Source organism: Eptesicus fuscus, chromosome 6, assembly GCF_027574615.1.
Source record: "Eptesicus fuscus isolate TK198812 chromosome 6, DD_ASM_mEF_20220401, whole genome shotgun sequence".
Lineage (NCBI taxonomy): Eukaryota > Metazoa > Chordata > Mammalia > Chiroptera > Vespertilionidae > Eptesicus > Eptesicus fuscus.
This window is the reverse complement of record NC_072478.1, coordinates 13,581,743-13,598,724: the sequence shown is the minus strand read 5'-3', so window position 1 is coordinate 13,598,724 and position 16,982 is coordinate 13,581,743. Positions and strand designations below refer to the sequence as shown.

At 45.3% G+C, this 16,982-nt stretch overlaps 1 protein-coding gene across 2 annotated transcripts in view; it reads left to right on the top strand.

Annotated features, from left to right (window-relative positions):
• Positions 1-5,745: 5,745 nt before the first annotated feature.
• The window catches only part of PIWIL2 (piwi like RNA-mediated gene silencing 2), a 66,735-nt gene continuing 55,498 nt past the window's right edge, over positions 5,746-16,982 (top strand). For both annotated transcript variants that reach the window (XM_054716803.1, XM_008151492.3), the window contains exons 1-9: positions 5,746-5,934; positions 7,059-7,146; positions 7,293-7,431; positions 7,919-8,122; positions 10,070-10,180; positions 12,690-12,807; positions 13,137-13,261; positions 14,299-14,379; positions 14,679-14,792. In XM_054716803.1, coding sequence (XP_054572778.1) covers positions 5,746-5,934; positions 7,059-7,146; positions 7,293-7,431; positions 7,919-8,122; positions 10,070-10,180; positions 12,690-12,807; positions 13,137-13,261; positions 14,299-14,379; positions 14,679-14,792 — 1,169 coding nt within the window. The remainder of the gene's footprint in view (positions 5,935-7,058; positions 7,147-7,292; positions 7,432-7,918; positions 8,123-10,069; positions 10,181-12,689; positions 12,808-13,136; positions 13,262-14,298; positions 14,380-14,678; positions 14,793-16,982) is intronic.

Sequence of the window (16,982 nt, the reverse complement as noted above, 5' to 3'; positions counted from 1 at the left end):
TCTCTCTCTCTCTCTCTCTCTCTTCTCTCTCTCTCTCTCTCTTTCTCTCCCTCTTAAATCAATAAACATATCCTTGGATGAAGAGTAAAAAGAAAGAAAAACATAAGAGCAGAAATTAGGGTCCATGAAGGGAAAAGTAGGGGCTTTCAAGAGATCAGTTATCTAGGTTACCTAGGGCTTTCTAAAAGGGGGACTTTATGGGTGGGGGCAGCCTAGTTCTTGATCTACTTGTTTGGCTGACAATATGTTTATTCAAGATGGATGTCTTTGAAATGTGTGCCTTGGCAATCAAAAGCTTAATCTCAGGCACTTACACTATAACATCCTTGCTGACGATTATTATTATACTAGAGGCCTGGTGCATAAAAATTCATGCACTGGAAGGGGGATCCCTCAGCCCGGCCTGCCCCCTCTCAGAGTCCAGGAGCCCTCAGAGGTGGGAGGTGACCCAGCAATCAGGGGAAGGCGACGCCTCATCACACCTCTGCTGCTGCCACTGCCGGCAGTGCAAGCCTTGGCCAGCCCTGGTTACCTGAGCCTTGGGTGGCCCTGGGTGGCTGGGCAGCCACCATCTGAGGCTTGCCTGCACCTTGGGCCGGCCCTGGGTGGCTGTGGGGGGCACTGAGGGGACTGGGGGACTCTGGAGGCAGGCGTGCAGAGGGGCCGGGCCCGCCTGGGGGTGGGCCCAGCCTTGCCACGCACCTGCCACCCCAGCAGGGCTGAGGGGTCTGGGTGCTGCCATCTTGTGGCTATGCGCACCGCCATCTTTGAGGGTGGGGCAGTCAATTAGCATATTCCCTCTTTATTAGATAGGATTTGTCAGCTAAAGCTACCATAACAAAATACCACAGATGGGGCAGCCTAAGCAACAGACATTTAATTTTTTTATAGTTCTGGAGGCTAGAAGTCCATGATTAAGGGCTAGCAAATTTGGTTTCTGGTGAGAGCTCTCATCCTGGCTTGTAGACAGCCACCTTCTTGCTGTGTCCTCACATGGCTGTTCCTCTGCTCACATGGAGAGAAAGAGAGATTTCTGATGTCTCTTCCTCTTCCTTTCAAGACATCAATCCTATCAGAATATGGCCCCATCTTTATGACCTTATTTAACTTTTAAAATATATATTTTTTTATTGGTTTCAGAGAGGAAAGGAGAGGGAGAGAGATAAAAACATCCATAATGACAGAGAATCATAGATCGGCTGTCTCCTACTGGGGATCAAGGCCACAACCTGGGCATGTGCCCTGACCCGGAATCAAACCGTGACCTCCTGGTTCAGAGGTTGATGCTCAACCACTGAGCCATACCTGCCACTTGCTGCTAAATATTTGCATGGGCAACAAAATAATACTGCCTATATGTTATTATAACATAAGGTTGTGCAGTAGAAGAACTTAACAATGTTATATGATATAATGTTAACAAATAATATCTACAAAGAGCAAAGAGGTATTCTGCCAATAGATTCATGCTTTGAAAATCCTCCTGCTCCAGTAATTTTCAAACTTTATTGGGAAGGAGAGGAGAGTCCTTGGTTGTATGGAGTAAAACAAGATATGAGCTATCTGAGGCTTGGAAAAACCTTCTTCGGCCTTATACCATGCAGAGCATTTGCATGTCTCTACAGGGTAAGCCAAGGTCTCTCAAATCTTGACTCCAATCACCTCAGAAACACTGGGGTTGGAGAGGGATGCAATTATTTGGCAAAATGGCTGGGAGAGAGAAATGTATTTCTTTGGGTGAAAATATTCAGTTATAGCAGAATTAAACACTAATACTTTTGTATAGTTTGAAGAAAGCTCTTCTTGGCTCACAGATTTAGGCATCAAAATATAACGACAGGCAACATTTATTGCAGGCAATCTACTCCTTGTGCTAAGTACTTGACATACCTTCTCTCATGAATGTATGTACATTCCCATACAACTCTATAAATGGATGCTTTTATTCTTATTTTATAAATAAGGCGCAGAGATCACATAATTAGGTGTTTAAATGTAAACTCGTTTACTCTTTCCAATTCACCCCCTATATCCTCTAACTGGAAAGGATGAGGCAAGTCAATTTCAGCCTGAGCGTGTAAGCTAAATCTGTTTACAGGAGTTGCCTACAGAAAGGGAGCCAGGATCTTAAAAACGTGGCACATTTTAATGCTCAGGTTCACTCCTAACTTCGGGACCCCCGTTTCCGGTACCCCTTTGGTACAGGAACCTCCGCGTGGAGCGGGGCTGCCAGACAGGGTGCGGCTCTTTTTGCAGGCGAGCCAATGAGGTCGCTGGGGCTTGTGAGCGGCATGTTGTTTGGCCAATGGGCTCAGCCGCTGAGGCCTCGCGAGAGGACGGGAAATTCGGGCCTGACCATGTGGGTTCTTGGGCGTGGCAGGTGCGTTGAGTGCAGGCTTTTCCTGAGGCCCGTGGAGCAGGAGGAGGGCGAGGGCCCTGGTGAGTGGGTACGACGCGGGTGTGGAAGCCCGGGGAGGCCGAGGTCGCTCCCGTGCAGGCCCGTGGTGTCCCCCCACGTCCACTGCGGACCTCACCTCCACCCCCCACCCCCAGGCGCGAGGGGCCGCGGGCTGGGGGCGGGGGGCGGCCGGGGGAGGGAAGTGGTTATTGGAGGCTGGGTTACGTGTAGGAGGTCGCAGGGCCTCGAAAAGGTAGGAAGGTGGTGGCTCGAGGAGGGAGGGACTCATGGGCGCGAGTGTTCTGTGGATCAAAATGGTGGGCAGGAAGTCTGGTGCTTTTCTCTGAGGTGGAAGGAGGGTAGGACTTGCCTTCAGGGTGGGGGCTGCGTGGGGGGCGGGGTGCCCCTCGGTTAGGCCCCAATCCTCTTCGCGCGTCCCAAGCTCCCACCGGGAGTGGGGAAGGTAGGCCGCGCCGCCAGCCGGTCCTGGGACCCTTCCCTGTGGGACCTTATAGTCGGGCATCTATCTGCTAACTAACCGGAGAACATGGACGGGAAGGGAGGCCTGGAGGAGGTGCCCACATCTATAAAGGGGCTGGTGGAGGTGAGGGAGGGTGGGGAAGGAGGAAGATTCCAGAAATCCTGACTTGGTAGATGTAAAAGCGCCTCAGTGTGTCCCGTGTAGGCAACTGATTGTTCTGGATTCTTCAGTAAAGGAGTTTAGGGAATCAAAGGGGACAGTCTTTGCGGAAGGGAGGCGTGCCCTGCCATTTCAGTGTAAAAGAGGATAGGTTAGGTAAAAATGGGGAGATCCTGGACTGCCTTCATTTAGAGTATTGACTGAAGAATTGCCTGTCAGTCTTTTCTTTATGTGCATGACCCGACTTCTCTAGCTAATCCGTGAGACAGGCTTGCAAAAGTTAAGAAGAGGCTTGCTTAAATTTTCAGTTAAGAAAGATTCTTATCCGGGTGAGGCCTCGTGCACCTAGGCCCGGGTGAGCCCAAGTGGCCCTGGGTCTGGGAGAGGCCAAGCGTCCCTGGGTCCGGGTGAGACCATGCATCCCTGGATCCGGGTGAGGCCTCGTGCACCTAGGCCCGGGTGAGCCCAAGTGGCCCTGGGTCTGGGAGAGGCCAAGCGTCCCTGGGTCCGGGTGAGACCATGTGTCCCAGGATCCGGGTGAGGCCTCGTGCACCTAGGCCCGGGTGAGCCCAAGTGGCCCTGGGTCTGGGAGAGGCCAAGCGTCCCTGGGTCCGGGTGAGACCATGCGTCCCTGGATCCGGGTGAGGCCTCGTGCACCTAGGCCCGGGTGAGCCCAAGTGGCCCTGGGTCTGGGAGAGGCCAAGCATCCCTGGGTCCGGGTGAGACCATGTGTCCCTGGATCCGGGTGAGGCCTCGTACACCTAGGCCCGGGTGAGCCCAAGTGGCCCTGGGTCTGGGAGAGGCCAAGCGTCCCTGGGTCCGGGAGAGACCATGTGTCCCTGGAACCAGGTGAGGCCTTGTGCAACTAAGCCCGGGTGAGGCCACGTGCCCCTGGGTCTGGGAGAGGCCAAGCGTCCCTGGGTACGGGTGAAGCCAGATCCTGGGTCCGGGTGAGGCCGTGCGCCCCTAGATCCATCCGGGTGAGGCTGGGTCCCAGGCACGGGTGAGACCACGCGCCCCTTGGGTATGGGTGAGGCCACGTGCCCCTTAGTCCGGGTGACGCCGTGCCCCTGGGTTCGGCCGAGACCAAACCAGAGGGAGTCGGACCTCCATTACCACCATTTGTCCACCATCCAGAGCTGAGGGGTCAGTGTTGACATGTACACATAAGGAACTACTGGACATTGAAATTGGGTCTCAAAAGAACTGTTGGTCCAGGGAGAAGCTCGCTACAGATTGATTCATTTGCCTGTCAGCATAACTATTATTGCTAGTCTCACATTCAGTTCTTATTAGTATATATCTAGTGACATATGATCTCGCTCATCTAGGGGAAATGATGAACAACATAGACTGAGGAACAAGAACAGAACCAGAAGCAAGGAGGCATCGATCGGACTATCGGGCCTCAGAGGGAGGATAGGGGAGGGTAGGGGGAGGGTGGGGGAGGGGGAGAGTTCAACCAAAGGACCTGTATGCATGCATATAAGCCTATCCAACGGTTAAGTTCAACAGGGGATTGGGGCATGCGTGGGCAGAGGGGTGGGATGGGAATGGGGGGATGAGGACAAATATGTGACACCTTAATCAATAAAGAAATTAAAAAAATAAATAAATAAATAAAAATAAAAACAACTCAAAAAAGAAAAGAAAAAAAAAAAAAAAAAAAAAAAAAGAAAGATTCTTGCCCCTAGCTGGTTTGGCTCAGTGGACAGAGCGTCAGCCTGCGGACTGAAGGGTCCCAGGTTCGGTTCCGGCCAAGGGCACATGCCTGGGTTTCGGGCTCGATCCCAGTGGGGGTCATGCAGGAGGCAGCCAATCAATGATTCTCTGTCATTGATGTTTCTCTCTCTCTCTCCCTCTCCCTTCCTCTCTGAAATCAATAAAATATATTTTAAAAAATAAGTATCTTGGGGGGAAATACTTTAAATTATAAAAAAAAAAAAGAAAGAAAGAAAGAAATATTCTTCAGGGATTAGGGGTGGGTCAGGACGTTGAAGGAAGTCCCTTGAAGAAGGACTCCTGAAAGCTGTAGGTTATGAAGTGATTTTGAAGAGGACCTGAGATTTGGGAAGCAGGAAGAGCCTCATTCCTGGTTACCTGGGGGAGAAAAAGGTGTTAAATGTCACCTGAAATTTAGCAGGTATTGTTGGCTCAAAGCAATTGGAGATCTCAGTTTTGGTGGAGTTTGAAAAGTTTTAGAGAAAGGAATTGGATAAGATGCAGAGAGGCTACTAAGGAGATCGAGGAGGAGATGGAATAGTTTCATGTGGTAATGAACTGGGGAAAAATTATGGGAATATTTATTGACAGTATTACCATATGTCTTTATTAACTATATATACATTTTCTCATGCTCATCCATAAAATATACTTCTTTCTAAAACAGTTAACATAGGACTGCGTTCTCAAAGAGGCTGTTTAGGTAGAGAATATAGGAAAATTCAAGGAGGGCTTAGCCTCTAAGTCTAAGGGATTGCTAATGGGGAGTGTTTAGAACATTCTGGGATACATAGAAGCTTTTGAAGTGAACATTATATAGGAGGCTGGTTGTATCACCCAAAGTACATCTGTGTGTGTGTGTTTAATGCTTTGTGAGTCCGTCTTGAAGGAAAAGGAAAGCAATTGGGAATTTTTAATATCTATAAAATGCTGGCAGGTGATTAATCAGAACAGGATCTACACCCGAATCCTCTGCAGCCTTTCAATGGATCCTGTCCGACCACCCTTCAGGAGCCCTTCTGGGCACCCATCTCAGTGTGTACAGATGCCAGGCTCTTGGCCACAAGTTCCTAAACCTTTGGACTCAGCTCTGGGCAGGGCAAGACCTATAGGCAGAGGCCACATGTTTGGAAAGCCCAAGGAACCAAACCCACAGAATGGAACGGCACAAAGGGTAAGACCATGTCTGGACGCTTAGTAGCAGCAGCATGTAGCGTATCAGAGAAAACAATGGATTTCAGAGTACATAGAAAACTGTGAAGTCTTAAATATGAAAATAAGGGTTGGTGTTTTTTTTTTTTGGTGGGTTGGGTTTTGTTTTTGTTTTTCCTTTAACAAGTAGTGGCATCTTCTGGGTATATATTTCAAATTCTAAATTGGGAGTCTAGAAAAAGTTTCTCATAATGAATGTAGATGGATTTGGATAAATGCCTTAGTCCTCTATCTTATATAAATATACATATAAATATATAAATGATAGGTTTAAAGATACATCCTTTTGCTCTTTCCTGAGTGTTTAGATTTTTATTCTGGATTTGGCTCTGCAGTATTGGCAGCCACTCCTGTCTCTAAGGTAATAATTGTTAAGAATGGCTCTTTCTTTAGAAGACTCTTTGCCCACATCTTTTTTATTTTTATTTTTTTATTTACTTTTCTTTGCCCAAATCTTTAAAAAAGAGGATCTTCAGCTATTGCTACTGCTTGTATTTCCTAATTTTATACAGAAATTTCAAGATGTTATTTGTCTATGATTAATCTAAAAAAATAAAGAGTTAGCAAATACAGGGGAAACCTAATAACACAGTATAACAATTTCAAGTAAAGTTGACAGTGTCAAATATAATATTCTGTAAAAAGAAAAGTTGATGACAGTAATCTGTATTTTCACTTGAATGAATTGCTTGAGTCTGTCTATATGGGGCAGCTGGAACTAGTGTGACAGCAGTAAACTTTTAAGACTACTGCAGAAAAACAGTAGTAAGTTTTGTTGGAGGCTGTTAAAAAAACACACACACCATATACTGGCCCTGGCAGAGTAGGTCAGTTGGGCAGCATCCCAATACGTCAAGGTTGTGGGTTTGATCCCCAGTCAGAGCACATACAAGAATCAAACAGTAAATTCATAAATAAGTGGAATAACAAATCAATGTTTCTCTCCCTCCCTTCCTTTCTCTCTCAAATCAATCAATTAAAAAAGAAGATGATTTTTATTATTTACCAAGACTTTAAGAAAACCATCAGTGATTTTGGGGTTTTAAACCATATCTTGGAATGGCTTCATTCTTTGACTTTCCTCAGGAATCTGTGGGTTTGGTCTCCATGTTCCAAGGACTGGGCCTTGAAACTGTGTCCCAGACCTCTCTGAAGCAGAAAATGCCTTCTTTAGGTATGTAAAACACTAACTTGAGAAAACATGGTGGTATGTATACTTTCCTTATTCTTAAATTCATACAGTTTATCTTCAGAAAAGTAACTATACTTTACAAAATGTTCAACTCACAGTTATAGCTGGGGTTTGATCCTTCCATTCAGGTAGAGGCATTTTAGGTCGAGGCTTGACTGTCAGTATGGTGCGTAAGGAAAAAGAAGAACCGCATCACACTTTCCTGGATCCATCAGTGTTGGCTGCTGGTGATAGCAAGATGGCAGAGGCCTCCATTGGTTGGAATAGGTGGGTAAATTCCCTTTTCAGGGAGCTGTCAGATTTAGCTGAAATGTCTCTGCAAGTCCAAAGGGCAACTCTAAAAAGGTTGGATTAGCTCACAATGCATGGTTTTAAATTAAACAATGGATACTTTTAAGAGCAGTGAGCAGATACTGATACAATTAATGATTGGAAAAGGGTAAGAAAGTAGTTCTTCACTGGACACTTCACAGCTTCATTTGCCCTCTTAATAAGTTAACCTGATTGCAGTGGTTCTTTAAGGGAGTCAAACTCCCACCTCAATTCTGTCGTGAAAGTTGGCTGAGAGTCAGTATTAGTAGCAGTTGGTGGGTGAGTCATATTGGCATATTGGACTTAGAGAGAATCCCAATGCTTATGTCCCTCTTGCTGACTCCTCAAGGAAGAGAACATAGACTTGAGGGAATCATTTAGATGGGGCAGAGATAGAAGTATGATTAAGAAAGCCCTGATTTGTTTCTTTTTAACATTTCAGAATGCTTGGAAGGAATTTGGATGTGCCTATGTTACCATTAGGAAGAGCAGCTTGTGGTATAGGCAGAGGCATATACAAAGCTCCCAGTGCTATCAGCATGCCTTCTCGGGGTCCTGCCCAGCAGCCATTGCCACCACCTCCGCCTCCATCCTCATCACACTCTCTGGATCGTCTTTCACTGGGGACTGCAGAGCACAGGGAAAAGTAAGTCAGGAGCTCAGCCTCTCTGCTTGGTAGTGATGTGGAAGGGAGCCTTCTCATCTATGTATATAAAAGCCAAGTGACCGGAACGACCAATTGCTATGACATGTACTGCAACAGCCAACTTGCCCAATTGGGGCCCCGATTGGCCCCCTCCCAGCCTCTGGCAGCCCCTGCCCAGCCCCACCCCTGATTGGCCCCCGATCAGCCCTTCCCCTCCAACGGTGGGGCCAGCTGACCTCCTGCATCCTCCCACCCCCACCAGCCTGGCCCCTATCGGCCCCCATTGGGGTGGGCCGGCCGGACCCCACCCGTGCACAAATTTGTGCACTGGGCCTCTAGTCCTTCCTATATAATAAAAGGCTAATATGCAACTAGACCGAACAGTGGAACACCTGGTTGCTATGATGCACACTGACCACCAGGGGGCAGATGCTCAACACAAACTGCCTTCTGGTGGTCAGTGTGCTCCCATGGGGAGCGCCGCTCAACCAGAAGCCAGGCTCATGGTTGGCGAGTGCAGTGGCCGTGGCGGGAGCCTCTCCTGCCTCCAGGGCAGTGCTAAGGATGTCCGACTGATGGCTTAGGCAGGGAGCGGGCCTAAGCCGTCAGTTGGACATCCCCCGAGGGCTCCTGGACTGCGAGAGGGTGCAGGCTGGACTGAGGGACAACCCCCCAAGTGCACAAATTTTGTGCACTGGGCTTCTAGTCTATATATATAAAAGCCTAAGTGACCATTCAACCTGTCACTATGACATGCACTGACCACCAGGGGCAGGTGGGCTCACGGCTCGCAGCCGCTTCTTGGTAATGGGCATGTTGGTATTGCCCTAGGATAGGTGCGTGGAGACCGCAGCAGAGCAGTAGTGAGCTTACTGAGCGGTGGTGGCAGCAGGTGCAGTGGGGCCAGGATGAGTGGGCGCGGCGCCCAGCCCAGCCCAGGCTCCTCCCTGGCTGCCTACTGCTTCATGCACTGCTACATACCTTGGGGGTTATTGGACTGCTGATTTCAGCCTGGTTCCCGCAGGCCACACCAAGGAACCCCACCGATGCACAAATCCATGCACTGGGCCTCCAGTCCTATATAATAAAAGGCTAATATGCAAATCGACCAAATGGCAGAACGACCAGTCGCTATGATGCACACTGACCACCAGAGGGCAGATGCTCAATGCCGGAGCTGCCCCCTGGTGGTCAGTGCACTCCCATAGGGGGAACGCCACTCAGCCAGAAGCTGGGCTCACGGCTGGCGAGCACAGTGGTGGTGGCAGGAGCCTCTCCTGCCTCCACGGCAGCACTAAGGCTGTCTGACTGATGTCATCAGTCGGACATCCCCCGAGGGTTCCTGGACTGCGAAGAGGGCGCAGGCCGGGCTGAGGGGTACCCCCCCAAGTGCACGAATTTCATGCACCAGCCTCTAGTAGTAGTATAAACATTGTTTCTGTTGTGTCTGAAGTCCTCCATGGATTATCAGTATTGCAAGGTTGTTCGTTTTGTTTTTTTGCTCATGGGGAGAATGACAGAGGTGGGACGATTCTGGTGAAGTGAAATGGGATTAATGATATAGAGATAGTATGTATCAGAGAGTAGACTCGTGACTTTCCATTTCTTTCCCAGTTCTTTGTCATGGTGAAGATAAGGAAATCATTTAGGAAAAACATTCAGCAATTCATTTTTCTCTATAGAATGCATTCTTGTATTCTTAGGTTAACTGGCCTAGTTTATCTTAGTAATATTACTAGGATAAATAGGATGACCTTGCTTCTTTAATTAGAGATTGCTACTCATTTATCTACTAGCCTTCAAAGCTTGCTTTTGTATGTCTCAATTCTTGCTTTGTGTATCTGTAAGCAAAGTGTAAAATACTACTTTACCCTGTCTTATTTGTGTGTGCGTGTGGTTTTGTTTTGTTTTGCTATGTGTGGGTGCTTTTGTTTTTTTATTTTCCAGAGAGCTTTTTGTGAAGCAGGGATCAAAAGGAATACCTGAACCTTTGGGATTGAATCTTATCAAAATACAGTGTCATAATGAAGCAGTTTATCAATATCATGTGACTTTCAGGTATTCACAGTTTTTTTTTTTCCCTCTGTATTGTTCACTTCTTAGCAGTAATGAAATCATTCCCCTGGAATAGCTGAATTTTTTTGGTATAATTTCTGATGAACTTTTCCCCTCACCCCCACAATAATGCATGTACTTGGATCCTTGCAGTAAGTTTAAGGTTAACTTATTTATTTATCTATATTACCAATTCAGACTTTAACTTACTAGGTGCAGTTTTATGCATGAGATTAGAGGTGATTTCCTGTGAAGTTAATGAAGCTTAAGATTAGGACCTTGTACTTAAATAAACCCCCTTCCAAACCTTTTAACTTATTTTGTATCTGTAATTTTGTATTCCTCTTCTTAAAGATTCCCTCTCCCACAGTGATATAATATGCACATCCCATAAAACCTGGATTCTCCCTACATGAGCCTCATATCAGTATTTGACAGCTCTTGCCCTAGCAGGTTTGGCTCAATGGATAGAGCATCAGTCTGCGGACTGAAGAGTCCCAAGTTTGATTCTGGCCAAGGGCACATGCCTGGGTTGTGGGCTCGATTCCCAGTAGGGGGCATGCAGGAGGCAGCCAATCAGTGACTCTCTCTCATCACTGATGTTTCTATCTCTCTCCCCCTTTCCCTTCCTCTCTGAAATCAATAAAGAAATATATTTAAAACAATTTTTTGACAGCCCTTCAGTGATGGTCTAGGGTTAAATTTGAGGGTGAGAAAATCAGAGAAAATAACTTTAATGTTATATCAATAATTTTAGACTGAACGTACTTTTTTAAAATTAAAAATTCATATTAGCAGGAGGTTATTAGCTGGAATTGTGAAAATGAGTGTTTTGGAATATCTGTGGAGAAAATAGGAAGGTGGAAGACTGATTTTTGAAGGACAATTACTAATTGGTACAAGAGGAAGAAGTGGAGTGAAACAGAAGAAAGGAAGTTAGGGAAAAATACCCTGAAGGCAGGTTATAAAAACCAAAGGAAGGGCCCATTTGAATGGAGAACAGGTGGTTGACTTTGGCTACAGAAAAAAAGTTATTAAATTTGTTTCTAGGAGCACCCTTGGTAATCTTCTAGTCCTTTGTTAAAGTTACGAAGAAAAAACTAGACTAAAAGAACAAAGGAGAGCATAGGAATAGCCAGTGAATTGGCCATTATTTTAAAAGTCTGTAAGAGGAATGAGAAATCGAATGATAATTAAAGAGGGTAGCAGGATTGCTTTACAGGTTTCTATGAGATAAGAAAGCAGAGCTGAGCACATATGACAGGTGAAGAGAAGTATCTAGAAAAGAGGGTGAAATTGAACATTGGAGAGTGAAAAGGAATGGGAATGGGCCTGTTCTGGAAGTAAGGGGAAGGAGTTGAACATTAACAAGAGGGAAGAACCTTTTATCTGGAAATGGATTGACAAATGTTAATGAAACAGAAAAGAGTATAAGAGTCTTTACAGGTCTCTGCATTGACCAGGAGAAGACATGGATTCTATACATTTAGCGATTGTAGATCTGGACCTTTGAGGTTACAATGTGAAGAGGATGCCAGGCCACTGAGAGAATACTGAGCAGATGTGTTACAGTGGACGGGTCGTACTGTATCTTCCTTGTACTACAGGGAGTCTAGAATGACATCTTTGAATATTGTATTCATATAAATGCATGTATATGAATTTTTTAAAGAAGCATTTTTGAAATATAATGTTAGCATGTGAGTATTTGGTTTTGGGGGCAAGTATATTGGATTACCACTTTTAAGTTTTATTTATGTACTTGAATATGCTTGACCCTTTCAAGCCTTGGATTTGTTTAAACTTCGCAGTTGTAGAACAAGGTTTTGTATTACTGTGAGGTAATGGGACAATCATGGTACAAAGGAGCTACTAGAGTTTTTCTTAACTAGGATTCGTGGTAATGAATCAATAAAAAGTTGAAATTTCCATGAGTGAAAAAAGGTTAGAGTAAAATTCCATAATAAAGTTTTGCTGGAGGGAGAGATCAACCAAAGGACTTGTATGCATGCATATAAGCCTAACCAATGGACACAGACACCAGGGGGGTGAGTGGGAGGGATAAGAGGGGTAATGGGGGAATGAGTACACATATGTAACACCTTAATCAATAAAGAAATTTAAAAAAATGTTTTGCTGGAATGTATCCATACTTACTTACTGGTTTACATAGCTTTTGTGCTATATCAGCTGAGTTGAATAGTTGTAGCAGAGACCATATGGCCGGTAAAGCCTAAAATATTTACTACCTGGCCCTTTACACAATAAGTTTTTTGACTCTGTGGTCTAAACTCTGGAAGAATGTATACTAAGAATGTATAATATGCTAAGGCATTTGTCTCTGGTGGGTGGAATTAATGGGTTTTTATTTTTTATGAGCAAGTATCCTTGGGTCAAAGTTCTTTCTTAGTCAGGTATAGTATTTGAATTTTTAATATGACCACTAGATGGAGCAGTAGTTACACAGCTGTTTGAATCAAATTGAAATAAAATCCTCTTTATTATTTTCTAGCCCCACTGTGGAGTGCAAAAGCATGAAGTTTGGCATGTTGAAGGACCATCAAGCTGTCACTGGAAACGTCACTGCCTTTGATGGCTCCATTCTCTATCTACCTGTTAAGCTTCAACAAGTGAGACCTGAGAGTGTTCTGGTGCTTTGAATGATGGCAAATCATAAACTTCTTGAATATTTGAGTTGTACTTTCCTATTCTTAGAGGGAAGTTAAACTTCTCTGTAACAAAGAAATGACAAACGGAGAAACTTTTACATTTATGTCTTCACGAAGTCTCTTACATAAGAGGAGTGGTTGGAGGAAGCTTTTGACTTCAGTGACAAAGAATGGTTTAAGATTTCATATATTAAGAAAACATATTTTAGTGTTTTCTGGGACACAGTTGGATTAGGTTAGGGCTTGGTAGTTTTGTCATTACTGTTTACTTGCATATATTTATTTATTAGGTTCTTGAGTTAAAAAGTCACAGGAAAACCGATGGTGCAGAGATCAGCATTAAGATTCAGTTGACCAAGATCCTGGAGCCCTGTTCTGACTTGTGCATTCCCTTCTACAATGTTGTTTTCCGTCGGTGAGAAAACAGCTGACGTTTTACTTTCCTTAACCTCAGTCTTGTATTTGTAACAATGCTCTTCAAGAGGCTTAGATGGTACTACACTACAAGTGTATATAGATGAGTTGAATGATACTGAGGCTAAGTTACTCAGAAGATATCTCCAGTGATTTATCAGATTTGGGTATGTGAAAGTAGGTTTGAGTTAGTTGGATGGGGGATGGGCTCAGGAACTTAAAAAACGGGTGTTTAAAGTGCATATTTAATGGTATTAGTGATGGGGCTACTTGGAGAGGTAGTAGGTAAAGATTTTTGCTGGAATAATTTTTTAAAATATATTTTATTGATTTTTTACAGAGAGAAAGGGAGAGGGATAGAGAGCTAGAAACATCGATGAGAGAGAAACATAGATCAGCTGCCTCCTGCACACCCCCCACCGGGTATGTGCCCGCAACCAAGGTACATGCCCTTGACTGGAATCAAACCCTTGAGTCCACAGGCCGACTCTCTCTCCACTGAGCCAAATGGGCCAGGGCTGCTGGAATAATTTTTTTCCAAGTCCCTTGAATTTTTGGATGAAGACAGCTCATAATTTTTAAACTTTTTTTAACACTCCCTAATTTTCATAATGTTATTTCAAACCACCTCTTTTTTAATGAAACACAGAATCTAATTTCTATCTAGTAAGCTGAACTGCCAGGAACAAACATAATTTTCTTTGCCAGACTGATATTTACAAATTTAGAAACTGACTCTCTCGCATGCATTTTAGTTAATGGTGAAAGTAATATAAATTGAGCCTGGAAAGTCAACTCAATTTTTAGTTACCTAGTAACTAGGAAAAGCTATAGTCAGTTATATATACCCCAAGATAAATGTCATGGTAATTTTTCTCATTCTTTTGTCAAGAGTGTTCTCATGATAAAAGCTATATTGTATAAGGGACACCAATATTTTGGACCCTTTCGGCTTCCAAAGGAAATGTAGCTAAAAGTAATGGAGCTTAGTTTTTTGGATTATTCTACTAGAAAACCCATTCTTGCTCTTTATTTCAGGGTAATGAAACTTTTAGATATGAAGCTTGTGGGGAGAAACTTCTATGACCCGACGAGTGCTATGGTACTGCAGCAACACAGGTTGGTGGTTTCCTCTTCCTTACTTGTAAATGTTCTGGAAAGAAATTTTTCATTGAAATCACCATATTAAAGACAAAAATCTCAGTATTTTATGATAGTGAATACAATTTACCAGTTAAATCTCTTCTATAGTTTAGTATTTTAGTAAGTTCACAATGATGTTGATTTAATTGAATTTGTTTCCTGGTGCTTTCTCATTATTACTGGGGAAGGACAGTATCCACGTATTATCTCAGATGGGGCATGGAAGTGTCTGTGCTTCTTTTAAACCCTGAGGTAAAGCCCATCTATCTCTTCAGATTGCAGATCTGGCCAGGCTATGCAGCTAGCATCCGGAGGACAGATGGTGGTCTCTTCCTGCTAGCTGATGTCTCCCATAAGGTCATTCGTAATGACTCTGTGCTGGACGTCATGTGAGTGATGGTGGGAGCCACCTTTAACAAGCTAACCGTTTTCTGAAAAGCTCAATAATAGCTGGTAGTAATACATAATATTGTAGAACAAATGAAGAATGTTGAATGGAAGTGCGCCGTTCCATAAGTCCTGCTAAGATAGAAGGGGAATTGTGTTTAAGTCTCTGGTTAAGAAGATTTGGTTTAATAGACCCTAAGTTTTTGTTTAAGTGTGTTACTATAGCAAATATGTACAGTATTAAGTATAGATGTGTATAATTTGTAATGGCTAATGAAGTGCATCTGTGATTCATTTTTTAAACTGTGTACTTAGAAATGGAATTAGTTCATGAAAAGGCTGAACTTTTTAAAGACTTTAAATTAACCCTATATAATAAAGAGGTAATATGCAAATAGACAATCACTCCAGCACACAAGATGGCCGCCCCCATGTAGACACAAGATGGCCACCACAAGTCGGCCGGCAGGGGTGGGCAGTGGTGGGTGATCAGGCCTGCAGGGAGGACAGTTTGGGGGGACCCAGGCCTGCAGGAGAGGGCAGTTGGGGGGCACCAGGCCTTCAGGGGAGGGCAGTAAAGGGCGACTAGGATGGCAAGGGAGGGAAGTTAGGGGTGACCAGGCCAGCTAGGGAGGGCAATTGGGGGCGACTAGGCCTGCATGGGAGGACAGTTAGGGGCAACCAGCCCTGCAGGAGAGGACAGTTAGGGGCGACCAGCCCTGCAGGAGAGGACAGTTAGGGGCGACCAGGCTTCAGGGGAGGGCAGTTGGGGGCGACCAGGCTGGCAAGGGAGGGAAGTTAGGGGTGACTGGGCCAGCAGGGGAGGGCAGTTAGGGGCAACTAGGCCTGCAAGGGAGGACAGTTAGGGGTGACCAGACCTGCAGGGGAGGGCAGTTGTGGGCAACCAGGCTGCAGGGGAGGGCAGTTAGAGGCAATTGGGCCAGCAGGAGAGCAGTTAGGTGTTGATCAGGCTGGCAGAGGAGTGGTTAGGGGGTGATCAGGCTGGCAGGCAGAAGCGGTTAGGGGCAATCAGGCAGGCAGGCAGGCAGGTGAGCGGTTGGGAGCCAGCAGTCCTGGATTGTGAGAGGGATGTCCGAGATTGGAGAAGGTGCAGGCTGGGCTGAGGGACACAACCCCATGCATGAATTGTGTGCACTGGGCCTCTAGTCTATAATAATAAGAGTGTAATATGCTAATTAGACTGGACAGCTGAATGACCTTCCGGATGTCATTCCAGACATCCTTCCGGACGAAGCTGAGGCAGCAGGGGCAGAGGCGGTTAGGGGCAATCAGGCAGGCAGGCAGAGTGGTTAGGGGCGATGAGGCAGGCAGGCAAGTAGTTAGGGGCGATGAGGCAGGCAGGCAGAGTGGTTAGGGGCAATCAGGCAGGCAGGCAGAGGTGGTTGGGGCGATGAGGCAGGCAGGCAGTTGGACATCCCCGAGGGGTCCCAGTTTGTGAGAGGGTGCAGGCCGGGCTGAGTGGACCCCCCCCCCCCCACCCATGCACTGGGCCTCTAGTATTTAATATAACAAGATATTTAGATATGTATTGACAAATTACCCTCTAAAAGTTTATTTATTCAGTTTATTTTCCCACCAGCTGTGTACAAGTACTGGGTGTTATTAGGTTTATAAATCTCTGCTTTATCTGATAAATTTATTCATTCCTTTACTCAGCTTCAGTTGTGTACCAGAGTTTTGGGACATATCAGTTAACAAAACAAAGAAAGATCCTTTCCCCATGGAGGTATACTGTAGTCAGCTTAGATAAATAATAAGCATGATAAGTAAATTGTGAAGTATACTAGAAGTGATGAGAGCTACTGAAAAAAGAACAGGTAGGACACAGGGTGGACGAGATGAGGTGTACTAGAGGCTGGGTGGCGAGGGAGTGGAGTGCTGTAATTTTAAGTCGAGTAGTCAAGCTCATTTGAGCCAACTCTTACAGGAGGTAAGAGAGTTAGCTGGGTGAATATATGGGTGAAGGGAATTTTGGCAGAGGGACAGCTGGGGTAAAGGCCTTAAAACAGAAATATGCCTGGCTCATTCCAGAAGAGGGAGGGAAGCCAAGGTGGTTAGACTAGAGCGCAGTCAGAGTAGTGGAAGGAGGGAACAGATGGAGGAGTGACGACATAGAGCTCTGTAAGGCTAATGTAAAGATTTTAGCTTTTACCTGGAGTGAAATACAAGCC